The sequence below is a fragment of the Bufo bufo genome, chromosome 1 (genome assembly GCF_905171765.1).
Source record: "Bufo bufo chromosome 1, aBufBuf1.1, whole genome shotgun sequence".
NCBI lineage: Eukaryota > Metazoa > Chordata > Amphibia > Anura > Bufonidae > Bufo > Bufo bufo.
In genome coordinates, this window is record NC_053389.1 from 333,798,245 (window position 1) to 333,814,412 (window position 16,168).

Here is a 16,168-nt window from a genome sequence, read left to right on the forward strand (position 1 = left end):
GGAGATGGTTGGAGGAATTTCCGTTGCTTACTTTCTGACAAATATGTACCTGTATGTAATTCTTACCTTCTCCCCTGCTGCAGCTCACTTCTATTTGGTTGACCAGCAGCAGTCCAGACTTTGAGGGAGGAAAGGACTTGTTCTGGGGCTTGCCTCCAGAGCTCTGCCATAGGCAGTTATGTGTCAGCATTGGTACAAAATGGGTGTTATATACAGAAGCTGAACAGACCATTACCAATGGCTTTATGTAGTCTGTTCCTGCAAATCAAACGTGTGTGAGATTTGAAATCCTACAGTCTGCGATTCAGGCATCACGCTTATAAGACTGAGGCAAATGATACAGGCTTTGTAATGGTCTTTCTGATTGCTGGGACAGTGACCTCATTCAGGGTTATCACTATGTTCTGAAGAAAGCAGCACAAATTCTCTGGAGTTCAACCATCTGAAGCTCTGCACCCACATCACAATCGCAACAGTGCTGCTCCTAAAGAAGTGACAGACGTGAGCCAACCAGGAGCTAAAAGTAAATGGTGCTGAGAACCAGCATCATAATAGTTACAGCCAAGGCTTCAGAAGAGTCAGTTATTTATGATCTACTGGCTCTTCCTGGCCACCTGCTAATGACTGACAGTCTTCTCCTTAGTTTTCCCTCTAGGAGGGACCAGCTAATCATCAGGTGGGTGTGGACAACAGGAGATCATGATTAAGGCTCCATTCACACGTCTGTATAATAGATCCGCATACGTTCTGCAAATTGCGGAACAGGTGCGGACCCATTCATTCTCTATGGGGACGGAATGGATGCGGAGAGCACACTATGTGCTCTCCGTATTTCCGGAGCGCGCCCCCGATCTTCCGGTCCGCGGCTCTGGAAAAAAACCAAAGTGTGAATTACCTCCATGAAGTGAGAGGCATGGATAGGACGCCCTCATTAAGTCCTTCAGCAAGCCATCTGCATGCTCTTGCTTGTCAACAAATATAATTACTGATCCCGTTTCTTGATAATGCCCCAAAAGCTCAAGCAATTTAAGAAATTTCTTGTCCTCCTCAATCACAATCTAGAAAAAAAATGGAATAATTTACAGTAAAAAATTAACAGGATAGTCAGGTACAGCACAAATACATTTCCATCAATATTATTCTATTAAAAAAAATTATATTTGGCCATCAGAAGGATTCTAATTTCTGAACACACCACCAATGGGCACCAGTCATTTTTATTCTGAGGGGGAAAAAAATTGGAAATACATTTTTATTTTTTTATATTGAACAGATGCCATTTTGTGGAGCAGTGTCTGTGACATGTCACACACATGGACAGCTGAGGCAGCTCTGTGGGATGGACACATACTGTGACTGAAATGTCAACTTCCAACTGTGTAATTGGCACCAGAAACCAGGAAAGGTTTCTGAACTGCAATACCAGGATTTTCAGGTTCTGAATGGAATCTAGACTTATATTTTACTGTAATCAAACTAATTCCTGGAAAAATTTCATTTTCTTACCACATGTTGTTCAACATCAGAACATACAACACTTCTTCCTCCAACTTGGACTTCAATAGGCTTGCTTAATATTCTTCTTGCTAAAGCTTCCATGGCTCTTGGGAATGTAGCAGAGAACATGACCGTCTGTCTGTCTGGTCTGACATTGTCTATGATTCTCATGACCTGTCCAAACGTAAAAGGACCATTATATGCACAATAGTAGCAAGCCTTTCTTTTAACAATGGCAACACTTCATAAAGATAGTTTACCTGTGGTTCAAAGCCCATGTCAAACATTCTGTCTGCCTCATCCAGCACAACATATGTAGCCCGCCGCAGGTTCGTTACTCGACCTGTACAGTAGAAAGTCAGAGAGAAAAAAAAAAGGGGTAGAAAGGCATTAGGTATAAGTTGTCAATTTTACAACTCAACTTTTTATTTCTAAAATTAAATCTTTCAAATGAAAAAGAGAACTCCTAAAAAACTTCATTTTACTAAGAACACCCCATAAGGCTATAGAAAAGGCCCTCTGGTATCTGGTTGGGTCAAGCCTACTCTTGCGTACCATCGCATGGCTAGGAGGACCTGTAAATTCAGCCCTCTCCAAGCACACATCTTAAAACTAAGACTGAGGTGGAGCCTGGAGCCAGGTCAGGCATTTTATGACAGCAGTCACCTAGGAAAGAACATATTAGAGATTACAGCGCATGTGTGGGAAGCAGAGAACCCATACTAAATGCTTCAGATAAATTGTCCGCTGGTTACCCTGGAGAACAAATCACACAGATGTCAACGTAGTTCTAGTGTTTTAGACTATAAATTGTAAAGCAGTGGATACCAGTGTACCCAGAAATGTTAAGGGAGAACATACAGAGGTAAATGCCCCTTCCACACTTCATATTGTGTTTAGCTTAAAAAGTTATTTTACTGTTTTTGACATCTTGTCTCTTAAATGCTTTGAAGAACATGTGGCTCAACCACTGTCTCATAGTACAAAGAGGTGTCTAAAACAGGGACACAGATATCCACCTGCCAAAGGGCATTATAGAGTTTGAAAAAAACAACAACACATTGAAATGTGAAGACCGTTCTAGTCAACAGGCTCAAAACACATTTTCCTCTTGGAGCAGCAGATAATGACAATCTTCAAACACCTTACCATCCTTCCAGTCGTTGTGTTGCTCTAATCGTTGCACTCTGACAAAATGCTGAAAAACCTACCTTACCAGAGAGCAGTCTTGGAACTCCAGTTCTACTTATCTTGCACGGATATTTTTTTTCCACAGAAGTTAAACAATGTAACAGTTTAGTAAAGGTTTTTTTGCAGAGCATAAAGTGATAAAAACAGACAAGTTCAACATGCAAATGACTATATGAAATCCATTACGCTGACATGATTGGGTTAGAGCGGTAGAACATCTACATAGGAATACATGAGGGATCCAAAACAATTACTTCAAGAAGATAAATTAAACTTGGTTAAGTTGGGTAGCACAAGTGGCCATCTTGCTTTAGACCCATTGTCACTGGGGTTTTTCGTGCTTTTTTTTAATAGCAAACACACAAAAGAAAAACTGGGGACACAAACTATGAATAATGGCTGGTAACCAAGGTCTTAGAGCAGGGATGGCCAACCTCAGGCTCTCCAGATGTTGCAAAACTACAACTCCCAGCATGCCCGGACTACCAACAGCTATCAGCCTACAGCAGGGCATGGTGGGAATTGTAGTTTTACAACAGCTGGAGAGCCACAGGTTGTCCATGCCTGCCTTAGAGTGTATGGTGACTCAGCATCTTTTAGGTTATTCAGCTATGGCCCAGTTAACATCACTTTGCCCACCTACTACCACAGGCGCTACCCATCACTTCCCACTAAGAGAACCCCTTTCAATAATGCTGGCCCAAGGCTCGTTCAGCAATTCTTTTTACAGGAGGCTATCAGTTCATGTACAGTATATGAATACTGTATGCAAATACTTAAAGACTTGTCGGTTAAAGTACCTACTTACATTCCCCATGTAATAATTCTACAGCATCTATTCTCATAATTCTATGTTGTACCATTCCTTTTTATTTGTGTTAGAAGTTTATGAATAAATTACTAGCTGTTTGCAATGGATGTCCACATGGATGTTACCAGTTGGGAGTGTTTCCCTGCAGTGCTGGACAAGGGCAGCACTGATTGCATGTCAGACTGTTTAGGGACACACCTCCAACTGGTAACATCCCACTGGGCCTTCACTGCAAACTACTAGCAATTCATTCATAACTTCTAGCAGGAATAATAAATAAATGGCACAACAGTTCTAAGAGATGCTCCAGAATTGTTACATAAGGAATGTAAGCAGTTACTAAAACAGACATGTCAGGAGAAGACACTGGTCCGCTTTAAAGGGTTTTTCTGGGACACAAATATAAAGGCCTATTCTCAGGATACTTCATCAGATTGGTAGGGATCTGACAAGCAGTACCGCTGTTTCTTGCAGCAGTCAGGAACTATACAGTCAATGAAAGGCTCTGCCCAATGTCTCTGGCCCCAAGGTACTGCAGCTCAGCTCTTGTCCATTTCAACTGCAGTACCCGGCATGGCCACTACACAGTGAACAGAACCTTGTGTTTCTGGCTCCATCCAATGTGCCCGTGATTGCCTGAAACAGCTGGGTTGCCAGGTACTGATGAACTGTCCTGAGGATAGGCCATGAATATGTGAGCAAAACCCCTATAATGTATTTCTCACTTACTACAGGAAGGCCCACAAAAAAGTAGCCCATCTCCAATATCGCCAAATCAAACTGTCTAATAGTGAATCTGTCTTAGTTGTCCACAGTGACCAATCAGAGCTCAGATTTTTTCAGAGCCCTGCAGGAACTAAAAGCAGAGATCCGATTGGTTGCTATGGGCAACTAAGAACAGATTTATTTTTCAGTTTGATAAAAGTGGCCTATTGTGTCAGAAACATTGTGTTCCATCTGGAAAAAGCGAATAGTTATTGAGGAAGGCATTGGGCAAAGCAGATCGATTAAAAAAACACAAGAGACCTTTGCTGACAATGACCCAGGAACAAAACCACCAGCTAAACATTGTATTCAGAGCCTGGTTCGAAAATGGCATCAAACTGGCTCTGTTGCAAATATGAAGAAACCGAGGCCTCCATCGATCAGGGCGGCTGAAGTTGTACATGAAAGACTGTCTCAGCAAGTTGGTGTATCCACAAATCCCCACTTCAAGACCAGAAAATTGGCATTTGGTGCACAGTGTCAGGAACATGAATAGTGGTCCAATTGTCTTCAAATCAACAGTTCTACAACCAATTAACTGCAGAAGAAAAAATGGCCTGCTTCTTCCAACAAGATGGGGCAACATGCCACACCTCACAGAACTCACTGGCACGGGTTCATGAGGAGTGAACTGTGAGCAAAGGGTTATAGCCACAATGTTCCCCAGACATGCCCACATGAGATCATCTGTGGGGAAATCTAAAACAGAAAGTGTCCACTAACAATCCATGTACCAAGTATGAACTCAGGGAAAACATCACAAACACTATCTGCCAACATAATCAGACATGCCCAAAGATGCATAGATTTAAACGGGGGCCACTTTCAGCATCTTGTGACTTCGGGGGAAATTACAATAAAGACAATCCATTTGCTCGTTCATCTGGTCACACTATCACTGGAGGCGGGCTACTTTTTCATGGGCCACCCTGTATTAAGTGATGGCTTCTCCTCTGGATAGACCCCTTTATTTATTTGGGCATAGCTACTGTTTGAAACTAAGAGCAATAAAAGGCAACCTCAATCTACTGTCTCGTAACCAGGATGTTTTTTCTTGAACCAAAAGGACAAGATCACTTAATATAACAGGGATTTACTTGCAATTAAATATTACAGCTCTTTGTATTGAAACTTTTTAATATACAATATATCAATACAGAGCAGTCTCTAAAACATAAGCCTAATGCATATTGGTTATTAGACTTTCAGCAGTCTCAGTGCTGGCGGACACATTTTCTAAATCCCTTCAAAAGTCCTTTCAAGTTACATTTACTTTAAGTTAGAGAGGAAAGAAAAAAACTAAGGGACAAAGGAACCCCATGCTACAGGAACAAGTGCTTTATTTAGAGAACATCCTACGATGCAGTAAATAACCTGGACTGTATGGTTCATCACACAGATTGTCTATATTATGTAAAGTGTGGAAAAAATCTACACAACCCTATCTAAGAACTGGAAAGCTAGTAATGTAAAATCCCCTGACGGCAGCAAGTTTCTACAGGATGTTTTTAAATGGGCCTTATGTCAGCAGATCCACCAAAAGTTACAGAGCCGAACAGTATAACTATGATTTAAATGTGCTGTGTGTAAACCCTCCCCAATAGAAAATAAATTACTACAAGTCCAATAGATTGACTAGATGAAACCTTAAAGTGTTCCATTAAAAAAAAAAAAAAAAAATTTATATAAAAAAAGGGTGACCCGAGAGAAACCAGGACAGACTGACACTTCATTCATCCTTTTTCCCCCTCACTATTTTCATTACAGCATATAACTGCTGTGAAACCATTACAATCTTTTATTTTTGGCTCAACAGGACTATAAAATTGATGGCACATGGTCAGAAGCTGCTGAGCCCATGTGATCAATGTTGGCCGAGCAGCTCCTTCATTGTGCTGGCTGATCGGGAGAAGTCTAAGACAGGCCATCGTTGTAGCTCAGAAGAACCCTTAAGGTTTCAAATAAAAGTTCTAGATAAAGCAAAACAAATACATTTGTAAAATAAAGATAAACGAAAATATCAATCACAATAAATAAAAGAAATTACCATTGTTTGCAGCTAACATGTCAATCATGCGACCTGGGGTACAGACTATAATCTCCGCACCTCGCTTGAGTTCAGCAATCTGGAAAGAAGCAAGAGTAAGGAATCAGTAATATGAAGCTGTAAATCATGGATCTAAGTAGAAATCGTTTTAAGTAAGCTTCAGAACTAAAAGCTATATAGCAGCAAATAACTCCTGCTGTAAGAATGTTTCCCTTCATTTAAGTAGTATGCACAATCTCCTGCTCCACAACCAATGGGGGTTTAGTTAAATAAGGAATTTTGTGGATATTATCTGGTGGCAAAATATATAAAATGACCAAAATCTGTCCAGCTTGCCTCTATTAAAACGATATGTTAGGGTAATTTCAATTACAAGAATGTCCAATGCGCAAAACATGCTGTGTGTGGGGGCGTCATTTCCCATGATCTCCTCTCCTGGGACAGGGCCGGCATTAGGATTTATAGACCTCCGCTGCAGGATATGTACTGACAGCATTAGGCAAGTACAAATCATAATGAGAAATCATGCTCCCACATGGAGCATCTTCCCCACAGTGGACATGCCCAACTAAAATTAGCCTTAGGGTACCTGCACATCAATGTGTAGAAGATTTCAGTGCATTTTAGCACCGTATCTGCACTAAAAACCGCAATTTCTAACAAATGTTTCTAGCGGATGTGATGCGGTTTTGCTACAGATCTCACCCTTCATTGGAAAAGGGTGAAATCCACGATAGATACAATTTCTGCAGAGAAAAAAAAAAATATATAAATCTGCAAAGTGTACATGAGATTTATGTACCGTAATCTCATCACTTTGCTGGTACTGTACAGATTCCACAATGTGTGCCGGTGGCCTCAGTGTTACACTACTGCTAAGTCTGCATCTTGTTTAATCTATACGATGAAAAGCCAAACTGAATAAAAGGCTATTAATTCTAAGCATGCATAATCTGTCAATTAAAAAAAAAATTTAATGAGTGCACATTCTGCAGGAACATATTTTTTCGGATACCTGTTCACTGATGCCGGTTCCTCCGTATACACAGACTACTCTCAGTCCAAGAGTCTTGGAGAACTTCTTGCACTCTTTTGTTATTTGTAAAGCCAGCTCTCTAGTAGGTGTCATTATGACCGCTAAAAAGAAAGATATCAAACAATTCAGAATTTTATGAACACAGTATTATTTAAGAAATTATTTACTCTTAAAAAAATGTTAAAGTAAAGTAGTTTTCAAGCCCAAGATTCCCGCCTCTCCCCAATACAAATGGCCAAGGTAATTTTATACTATAATAAACAAAAGCAGTAATACTTTCCATACCTTCCATCTCCTTCTGCTCCTAGGCCAACACTTCCTGGTCCCGAGTAGTGATGTCACGCCATGTTAACGCTGGAGCCCAGTAAATCAATAGTCAGGGGACCAAGGAAGCATCAGCACAGGGACTGGTAAGGTTAGTATTACTCCTATTTTATTAAAAGGGTTATCCTGGAAAAAGCAATGACGACCTATCCTTTGGATAGGTCATCATTATCACATCGGTGTGGGTCCAAGTTTTGGCCCCCTCACCGATCAGCTGTTTCAGGAAGCTGAAGGCGAGCGCTGTGGCCTTCTGACAGCTTTCCAAGCACAGAGCCGTACTCGTTATTGCTGCTCTGCCTCATTGACTTGAATCGAAGTAGGCCACATGACCAATGTATAATGCGGTCACTGGCCAAGGAAGAGGCTGTGGCGCTCACTTATCTTCTGACAACCCTTCTCATCAGCGCCCACTCCAGCTCAGAATTTACATCCCAGAAGCCTGTAGGCACAGACGGTTTGGTGCCTTACCCGTCGTCAAATGAATTAGGCTACACCTTACATCATTTTAAAAGTTAACTAAACTTTGATAAAAATTAACAACATGTCAGAAATGTTGATGGTGGGAAAACGATAGGGTAGAAGAACTCATCTGAGTGCTGTGCCCCTTCGTTTTTCATCAGCTCCGCTTGGTGGTCCTGTGGGAGTAGTGTACAGATCCTTAGAAAGTACACTCAATGACAAAAAGCTAAAAAAAAAGCACAAAGGAGGAGTTGATGGAATCAAATTAAACTTTGTGTGTGTGAATGTAATGTGAGTGATGATATACAATGCATTTGGTAAGTCTTCAGACCTTTACTTTCTTCACATTTTGTTTCCCCCCCATCTGGGTCTGCACTAATTACCCCAGAATGAAAAAGTGAAAAACAGAATGAAATTTCCTTAAAAAAAAACAAAAAAAAAAAAAAAACTGCACATCTGGATCATATGCTATGAAACTTGAAACGTAGTGGGCCTCCTATTTCTCTGGATCACCTCTGAGATGTAGCTACACCTTGGAGTCTACCTGTGGTGAATTCAGTTGATTAGACATGATTTGGACAGACACAGCCCTGTCTATATAACGCCTTACAAAGTGACAATGCAGAGCAAAAAACAAGCCATTAAGAGGAAAGAACTAAGAGGCACATTTAAGACCGCCAGTCTTAACCCCTATACCTGGCGGTGGATCCTCTGGAGTTAAGAGGAGACGGCATCTACATGACATCGGCGGATCCACCCCCAGTTCTAAATGTAAGACCGCTTCCAAGCCATCGTACATTTAGAACCATTTTCCATGCCTAAAATAGGCAAAGAAAATGGTAAATGAGATAGGCCTGCCAGACCATCCCCTTCCCCACCACAGCCACTTTTTTTTTTTTTTTTTTTTTTTTTTTTTTTTTACAACTGGCATGAGTGGGGAGAAGTCATAAACTGAGGCACAGAGGACTTTTGCACCACAATTTGCAGCAGAAATACGCCCAATTTAGGCATATTTGTTTGATAAATTACCCCCTGGCTGTAGAGATCAGATATTGTGTGGAGGCACAGATATAGAGAACAGAGAAGTATAAAAAATTTCTGAAAATTTAAAAAGGGATTCTGCAGCACCCCCGATCAGCCGTTTGAGAAAGCAGCGGCGCTGGTAGTAGTGCCGTGGCCTTCTCGCTGTTGGCCGCAGGCCATGTGAAAAATGACTAGTATCACTGGCCTTGGCGCGGCTAAGCTACATTCAAGTGAACAGAGCTTAGCCCCACCCAGGCCACTGATACTAGTCATGACGTCACTGGCCCTTCGGTAAACAGCAAAAGGCCACGGCGCTTCTGCCAGCGCTATTGCCTTCTCAAACAGTTGATCGGCGGGGGTCCCGGGTGCCAGACCCCTGCCAATCAGATGCTGATTATCTATCCAGAGGCTAGAACATCAGTTTAAACAAACTGCAGAACCCCTTTAATGAAAGTTCCCAAGATCACACTGGCCTTCATAATGGTTAGGGCTCATGCACATGGCGATAGCCCTTTATGCAGTTCACAAAATATGGATACCAGCCGTGTGCCTTCCGCATTTTGCAGAATATCTGAATATCCAGCCCATAATAGAACTGTCCTATCCTTGTACATAATGTGGACAAGAATAGAACATGTTCTATATTTTTAACAGCACAGCTGTGGACACACGTCCAGAAACTCAATCACTCCAGCAATCTGGGCTTTATGACAAAGTGGTCAGAAAGAAGCCTCTACTCATGTGAAAGACACAAAAAAAGCCTACCTGGAGTTTGAAAACAAACATAAAAAGCAACTAAAGGACTGTCAGACTGTCTCTGGTCTGATGAAAAGATTGAACTTTATGGCCACAACTCTAGACATAAATTTCTAGAGGAAACCAGGCAATGTTTATCACCTGCTCTATACCATCATCGCTACAGTGAGGCATGGTGGTGGCATCATGCTGTGGGGGTAGTTTTTCAGTGGCTAGGACAGAGAGTCTGGTCAGCATTGAGGGAAAACTGAATAAGGGCTCATGCACACAGCCATTGATCGGCTGTTCCGTGCACTGGTGACTGCAATTTGCAGTCCCCAATGCACGGACAACATCCGTGCAGATTCTGCAGACAGATCCAGACCCATTAAAACTTTAAGGGGTCAGTGGTCCATCCGCACTTGAATAAGTAGTGCATGCAAACACAATGTAAGTCAACGTGAAACAGATCCGGCGCCCATTGACTCACAATGGATTTAGTGATGGATCTGTCCTGTTCATTTGGGATATAATACAACTGGATCCGTTCTGAACGTATGTGATGGTCGTATTATATACCAGATGAGTTTTTGCTGAACCCATGACTGATCCAGCATAAATGCAGATGTGAAAGTAGGTATTACCGCGCAACTAATTCTAGCTCTGGGTGCGTTATTTTGTTATCGAGTGTATATGGGGTCCATACACCACACGCTCAGCTCTCAGAGGACAGCTGAGCAGAGCAGATAAAAATATATATATAATTTACCAATCAGTCAGGAGCCTTACTGATCAAAACCAAAAGGGGCCCAGCATGCATGTGGGACCTACACTTCCCGAGTTTCATGGTCATTGTTGTGACACCCAACAGGAGAGCTTTAGTGTTAGGACCCGTCTTATAGAGATCGCCTTGGCGTGCGGCAGACGGGCTCAGATAATTTTGTACAAAAGTATTTGCTAAGCATCTCTAAGTTATTAGCATGTACTTTATTTGTTTCGTAGAGAGCTGTTGCACTATGTGTTTGATATGTATTTTCAGCCATAGCAACGTGCACCTGCACTACCACCAATGGGGAGATAGCAGGGAGGAGAAGGGGAGGTGCTGTCGCCACTGCGCCACCAATGAATGTAAAACATAAGTGTCTGCAGCGGTATCACAGACCCGGCACCCGGCCTCAATAACAGGGCAGGCGATCCGCGGCCATTAACCCCTCAGGTGCCACAAATCGCATGCCCTGTTATTGAGGCCGGGTGACGGGTCTGTGATACCGCTGCAGACAATTGAATGAAAGAGGACCTTTCGTGGGTCCAAAGAATAAGCACTTATCAGCAGGCTGCATAGAGCAGCGCCCAGGGATCTAAGTGCACTTACTATTATTCCTGGGCGCCGCTCCGTTCGTCCTCTGTGGCCCCCGGTATTTTCAGCATTCAGAGGAAGGAGGAGGAGACGCCAGTGTCTGTCCTTCTCCCTGACAGCAGCGCTGTCCAATCACAGCGCAGAGCTCAGAGCCAGGGAGGTTTTTTTTCTCCCTGGCTCTGAGTTCTGTGCTGTGATTGGACAGCGCTGCTGTTATGGAGACGGAGAGATAAGTTATGCAGCCTGCTGATAAGTTCTTATTCTTTGGACCCATGAAAGGTCCTCTTTCATACAATTGTATGAATAAATAATCAAGGGATATTCCAGTTACAACATGTTATCCCCTATCCAATGAATAACAGATCGGTGGCTGTCTGCCCACTGATCACGAGAACGGGGGTCCTGTGTGCCCTCGTATGAATGGAGCAGTTGGACTGCTGGAAATAGCCCAAGACAGCCATTAACAATACAGACCGACCAAACAGTGTGGTCTCATTAGACCTCGCCGTGCTCAAGTGCCACACGGTGGTCATACCCTTTATCTGGTGCAGCCTAAATTTACACCATCATATAAGCAAAAACGCCTCAAAAACACTACAAAAATTCTGACTGAGTCAGGCATTTTCTGAGGTATTCTTTGGACCCACGAAAGGTCCTCTTTTTAATTACATTCATTGGTGGCGCAGTGCTCCCCCCCCCCCCCTTCCCCATTATCACTGGCCACAAGTCGTCACCCCCCCCCCCCCCCCCTTTCATTGTTATATGGTGGCCACAGGGTCCCATCCCCTCCAGTGGTGGCAGTGGCAGATTACACTGCTGGGGCTCAGATCGTTACATGGCAGCCAGGACGCTACTGAAGCCCTGGCTGCCATGTTCAGCTCCCTGCTGCTGTGTGCACAGGGCAGCAGGGAGAGTGTGAGCTCCTATTCACCCTGATAGATCTCTATCAGGGTGAATAGGACAAGGGATGACACTATCCAGGTTCTAGTCCCTAAGGGAAAAAATGGTTATTAAATAAAAAGTAAAAAAAACAAAAAAAAAAAACACCAAAATACTAAAAGTTTAAATGGCCCCCTTCCCAGTTTTACATATAAAATTTACAAACAATAAAGAATAAACATATTACATATCGCCATGTCCCAAAAAATGTGAGCTATTAAAATATTAAAAAATATTCCCGCTCGGTGAAGGCCGTAACAGAAAAAAAACTCTAAACCACGCAATTCGCCATTTTTAGTCACCTTGTCCCCCAGAAGATGTCCCTGGATGTGAGAGGCATGTGGTGCTGTTTTTTCCTATATGTAGTGCACCTGCGTCTCATCTACTCAGTCCTTTTTTTAAAATTATATGCATTTTAAATTTGGCGACTAAAAAATTTAATTTGGCTCCTAAATTTTTTAGTTTAGGAGCCAATGGCTCCTGGTAATTTTTTTTTGTCTGGAGCACTGGAATATGACATATTTTCAGTTGTTTCATACTGTTATGTATATAATTGCACATGTGTTAATTCATAGTTTTGATGCCTTCAGTGTGAATCTACAATTTTCATAGTCATGAAAATAAAGAAAAAACTCTTTGAATGAGAAGGTGTGTCCAAACTTTTGGTCTGTACTGTAATAATATATATATATATATATATATATATATATATATATATATATATATATATATATATATATATATATATATATAGCCATTTTTGTCACCTCACATCACAAAAACTGCAACACCAATCGATCAAAAAAGCGTATGTCCCACAAAATGAAACCAATAAGGCTTCATGCACACGGTCGTGACCGTATAGCGGCCCGAAAACTGCGGGTCGGCAATCCATGGCCGCGTGCACCCCGCATCACGGATGCAGACCCATTCACTTGAACGGGTCCGCAATTCCGGAGATGTGGAAGGGAACACCGGAGACGCTGCTGAGTGGTGGTGTTTCTTTCCGTGGTTCCGCACCGAAAAAAATATATGACATGTCATTTTTTCGCGGTGCGGACATACCACAGACCCATCCAAATTGAATGGGTCCGGCACGCTACACGGATGTTGTATGTACATTGGGCTGTGTGTATGAGGCCTAAAACAGTCACCTCATCCTGCAAAAAATGAGCCCCTACATAAGAAAAACACTCAAAAAATAAACTAAACTATAGCTTTCAGAACATGGAGACCCAAAACAAATTTTTTTTTCAAATATGCTATTGTGTTAAAGTGAAATAAAAAAATAAAAAAAAAATTTAGAAAAAGTATACATATTTGGTATCGCCACATCTGTAACAACCAGCTCTATAAAAATCACATTACCTAACCCCTCAGCTGAACGCTGGAAAATAAATAAACACTGTGCCAAAATTACCAATTTTTTGGTCACCTTGCCCCATAAAGTAATAATAAATGATCAAAAAAATCATATGTACCCAAAAAATAGTCCCTGACTCATCTCACGTACAGGACTCATCTCAGGTTAATTTGCATATGTATCAAATCGTTTTTTTTACACAATAAAAGCACACAGGGCTATGGGGACTGGGTATTGCGGATCTGCTAGTGGTGATCTAGCAACCCATGTGCTCAGCTCTATACACAAAATCCCTGTGACAGGTTCCCTTTAAGGCCTCTTTCACACGGGCGTCATGTTTTTGGGCCGGATAAGATGCGGGTGCATCGCGGGAAAATGAGCGATTTTTCTGCGCAAGTGCAAAACATTTTAATGCGTTTTGCATGCACGTGAGAAAAATCGGCATGTTTGGTACCCAAACTTCTTCACAGAAGTTCGGGTTTGGGATCAGTGTTGTGTAGATTGCTATTATTTTCCCTTATAACCATATTACATTAATACAGAATGCTTAGTAAATTAGGGCTGGAGGGGTTACAAAATAAAAAATAAATAAAAATGTAACTCCCCTTAATCCACTTGTTCGAGCAGCCCGGCTTCTCTTGTGTCTTCATCTTTGCTGTGCGATAGGAATAGGACCCTTGATGACATCACTGCACTCATCACATGGTCCATCACATGATCCATCCCCGATGGAACAAGTGGATTAAGGTGAGTTGAATTATTATTATTTTTTTTAACCCCTCCAGGCCTATTGTACTATGCATTCTGTATTAAGAATGCTATTTTCCCTTATAACCATAAAAGGGAAAATAATAATGATCGGGTCTCAATTCCGATAGTCTCCTAGAGGGGAAATCGCACCGCATCTGCTCTTGCTTGCGATTTTCATGCAACCCCATTCACTTCAATGGGGCCTGCGTTGCATGGAAAACGCACAAAGATGAGCATGCTGTGATTTTCACACAACGCACAAGTGATGCGTGAAAATCACCGCTCATCTGCACAGCCCCATAGAAATGAAAGTGTCAGGATTTAGAGCGGGTGCAATACATTCACCTCACGCATCACACCCGCGCGGAAATCTCGCCCATCTGAAAGAGGCGTAAGGGGGTGTAGTTTCTACAATGGGGTCATTTAACCTCTTAAGGACACAGGGCGTACATGTACGCCCTGTGTATTTTCGATCACTGCTGTGCGGCTGGCAGTGATCGGAACCCGGTGCCTGCTCAAATCATTGAGCAGGCACCTAGGCTAAATGCGCGGGGGGGGTCCCATGTCGGCGATCGCGGCAAACCGCAGGTCAATTCAGACCTGCGGTTTGCTGCGATTTCTGAAGTTTCTGGTCCCCGTGGTCCCTGACCGCAGGGATCAGAAACTTTATATGCCTAAAAAAAAAGTTTTATTCACCCCCCCCCCTGCACCCCCGAATGATTTTTATGGTGGCGGGAGGTGCAGGGGGAGGGTTGCGGGCGGTGTGGGCGGTGCGGGAGGCGGGCGGTGCGGCAGGCGGGATCGCGATCCCCCGCCCGCCTCCCCTTGTATAATCGTTGGTGTCTAGTGGGGATACCAGGGTGCCAGCACATTGCTGGCACCCTGGTATAAACGGCTGACATCTGCGATGCGATGTCAGCCGTTTAACCCTTTCCATACAGCGGTCCGTACGGACCGCTGTATGGAAAAGGTTAACAGCGCAGGGAGCTCCCTCCCTCTCCCATCGGGGGGCTGCTGTGCCTTTGCAGCCCCCCGATGGAGAGGGAGAGAGCCCCCAGAGAGCCCCCCGAGAGATCCCCTCCTTACCCTTCCCCGTCTGCGAAGTTCTGAGCAGTACTGAGCAGACGGGGAAGGTTCCCATGGCAACAGGACGCCTCTCAGGCGTCCTGCTGTCCATGGTGCTGAACAGATCTGTGCTGAAAGGCATAGATCTGTTCAGTGTAAGTAAAATACAGTACAGAACAATATATATTGTACTGTACTGTATTATACAGACATCAGACCCACTGGATCTTCAAGAACCAAGTGGGTCTGGGTCAAAAAAAAGTGAATAAAAGTGAAAAAAAAAAGTAAAAATCAAAAAACACATTTATCACTGATAAAAAATGAAAAAAATAAAAATTCCCTACACATGTTTGGTATCGCCGCGTCCGTAACGACCTGATCTATAAAACGGTCATGTTACTTTACCCGAACGGTGAACACCATAAAAATAAAAAATAAAAAACTATGATGAAATTGAAATTTTGCCCACCTTACTTCCCAAAAAAGGTAATAAAAGTGATCAAAAAAGTCGCATGTACGCCAAAATTGTAACAATCAAACAGTCATCTCATCCCGCAAAAATCATACCCTACCCAAGATAATCGCCCAAAAACTGAAAAAACTATGGCTCTTAGACTATGGAAACACTAAAACATGATTTTTTTTGTTTCAAAAATGAAATCATTGTGTAAAACTTACATAAATAAAAAAAAAGTATACATATTAGGTATCGCCGCGTCCGTATCGCCCGGCTCTATAAAAATATCACATGATCTAACCCCTCAGATGACCACCGTAAAAAAATAAAAATAAAAACGGTGTAAAAA

General features: G+C 42.5%; 1 protein-coding gene across 1 annotated transcript in view; it reads right to left on the reverse strand.

The window, feature by feature from the left end:
- The window catches only part of DDX46 (DEAD-box helicase 46), an 83,257-nt gene that overhangs the window by 21,004 nt on the left and 46,085 nt on the right, over positions 1 to 16,168 (reverse strand). Inside the window, exons 11-15 of the mRNA XM_040442308.1 lie at positions 7,327 to 7,448; positions 6,312 to 6,390; positions 1,758 to 1,840; positions 1,507 to 1,671; positions 896 to 1,058 (exon numbers count right to left, since the gene is read on the reverse strand). Coding sequence (XP_040298242.1) covers positions 896 to 1,058; positions 1,507 to 1,671; positions 1,758 to 1,840; positions 6,312 to 6,390; positions 7,327 to 7,448 — 612 coding nt within the window. The remainder of the gene's footprint in view (positions 1 to 895; positions 1,059 to 1,506; positions 1,672 to 1,757; positions 1,841 to 6,311; positions 6,391 to 7,326; positions 7,449 to 16,168) is intronic.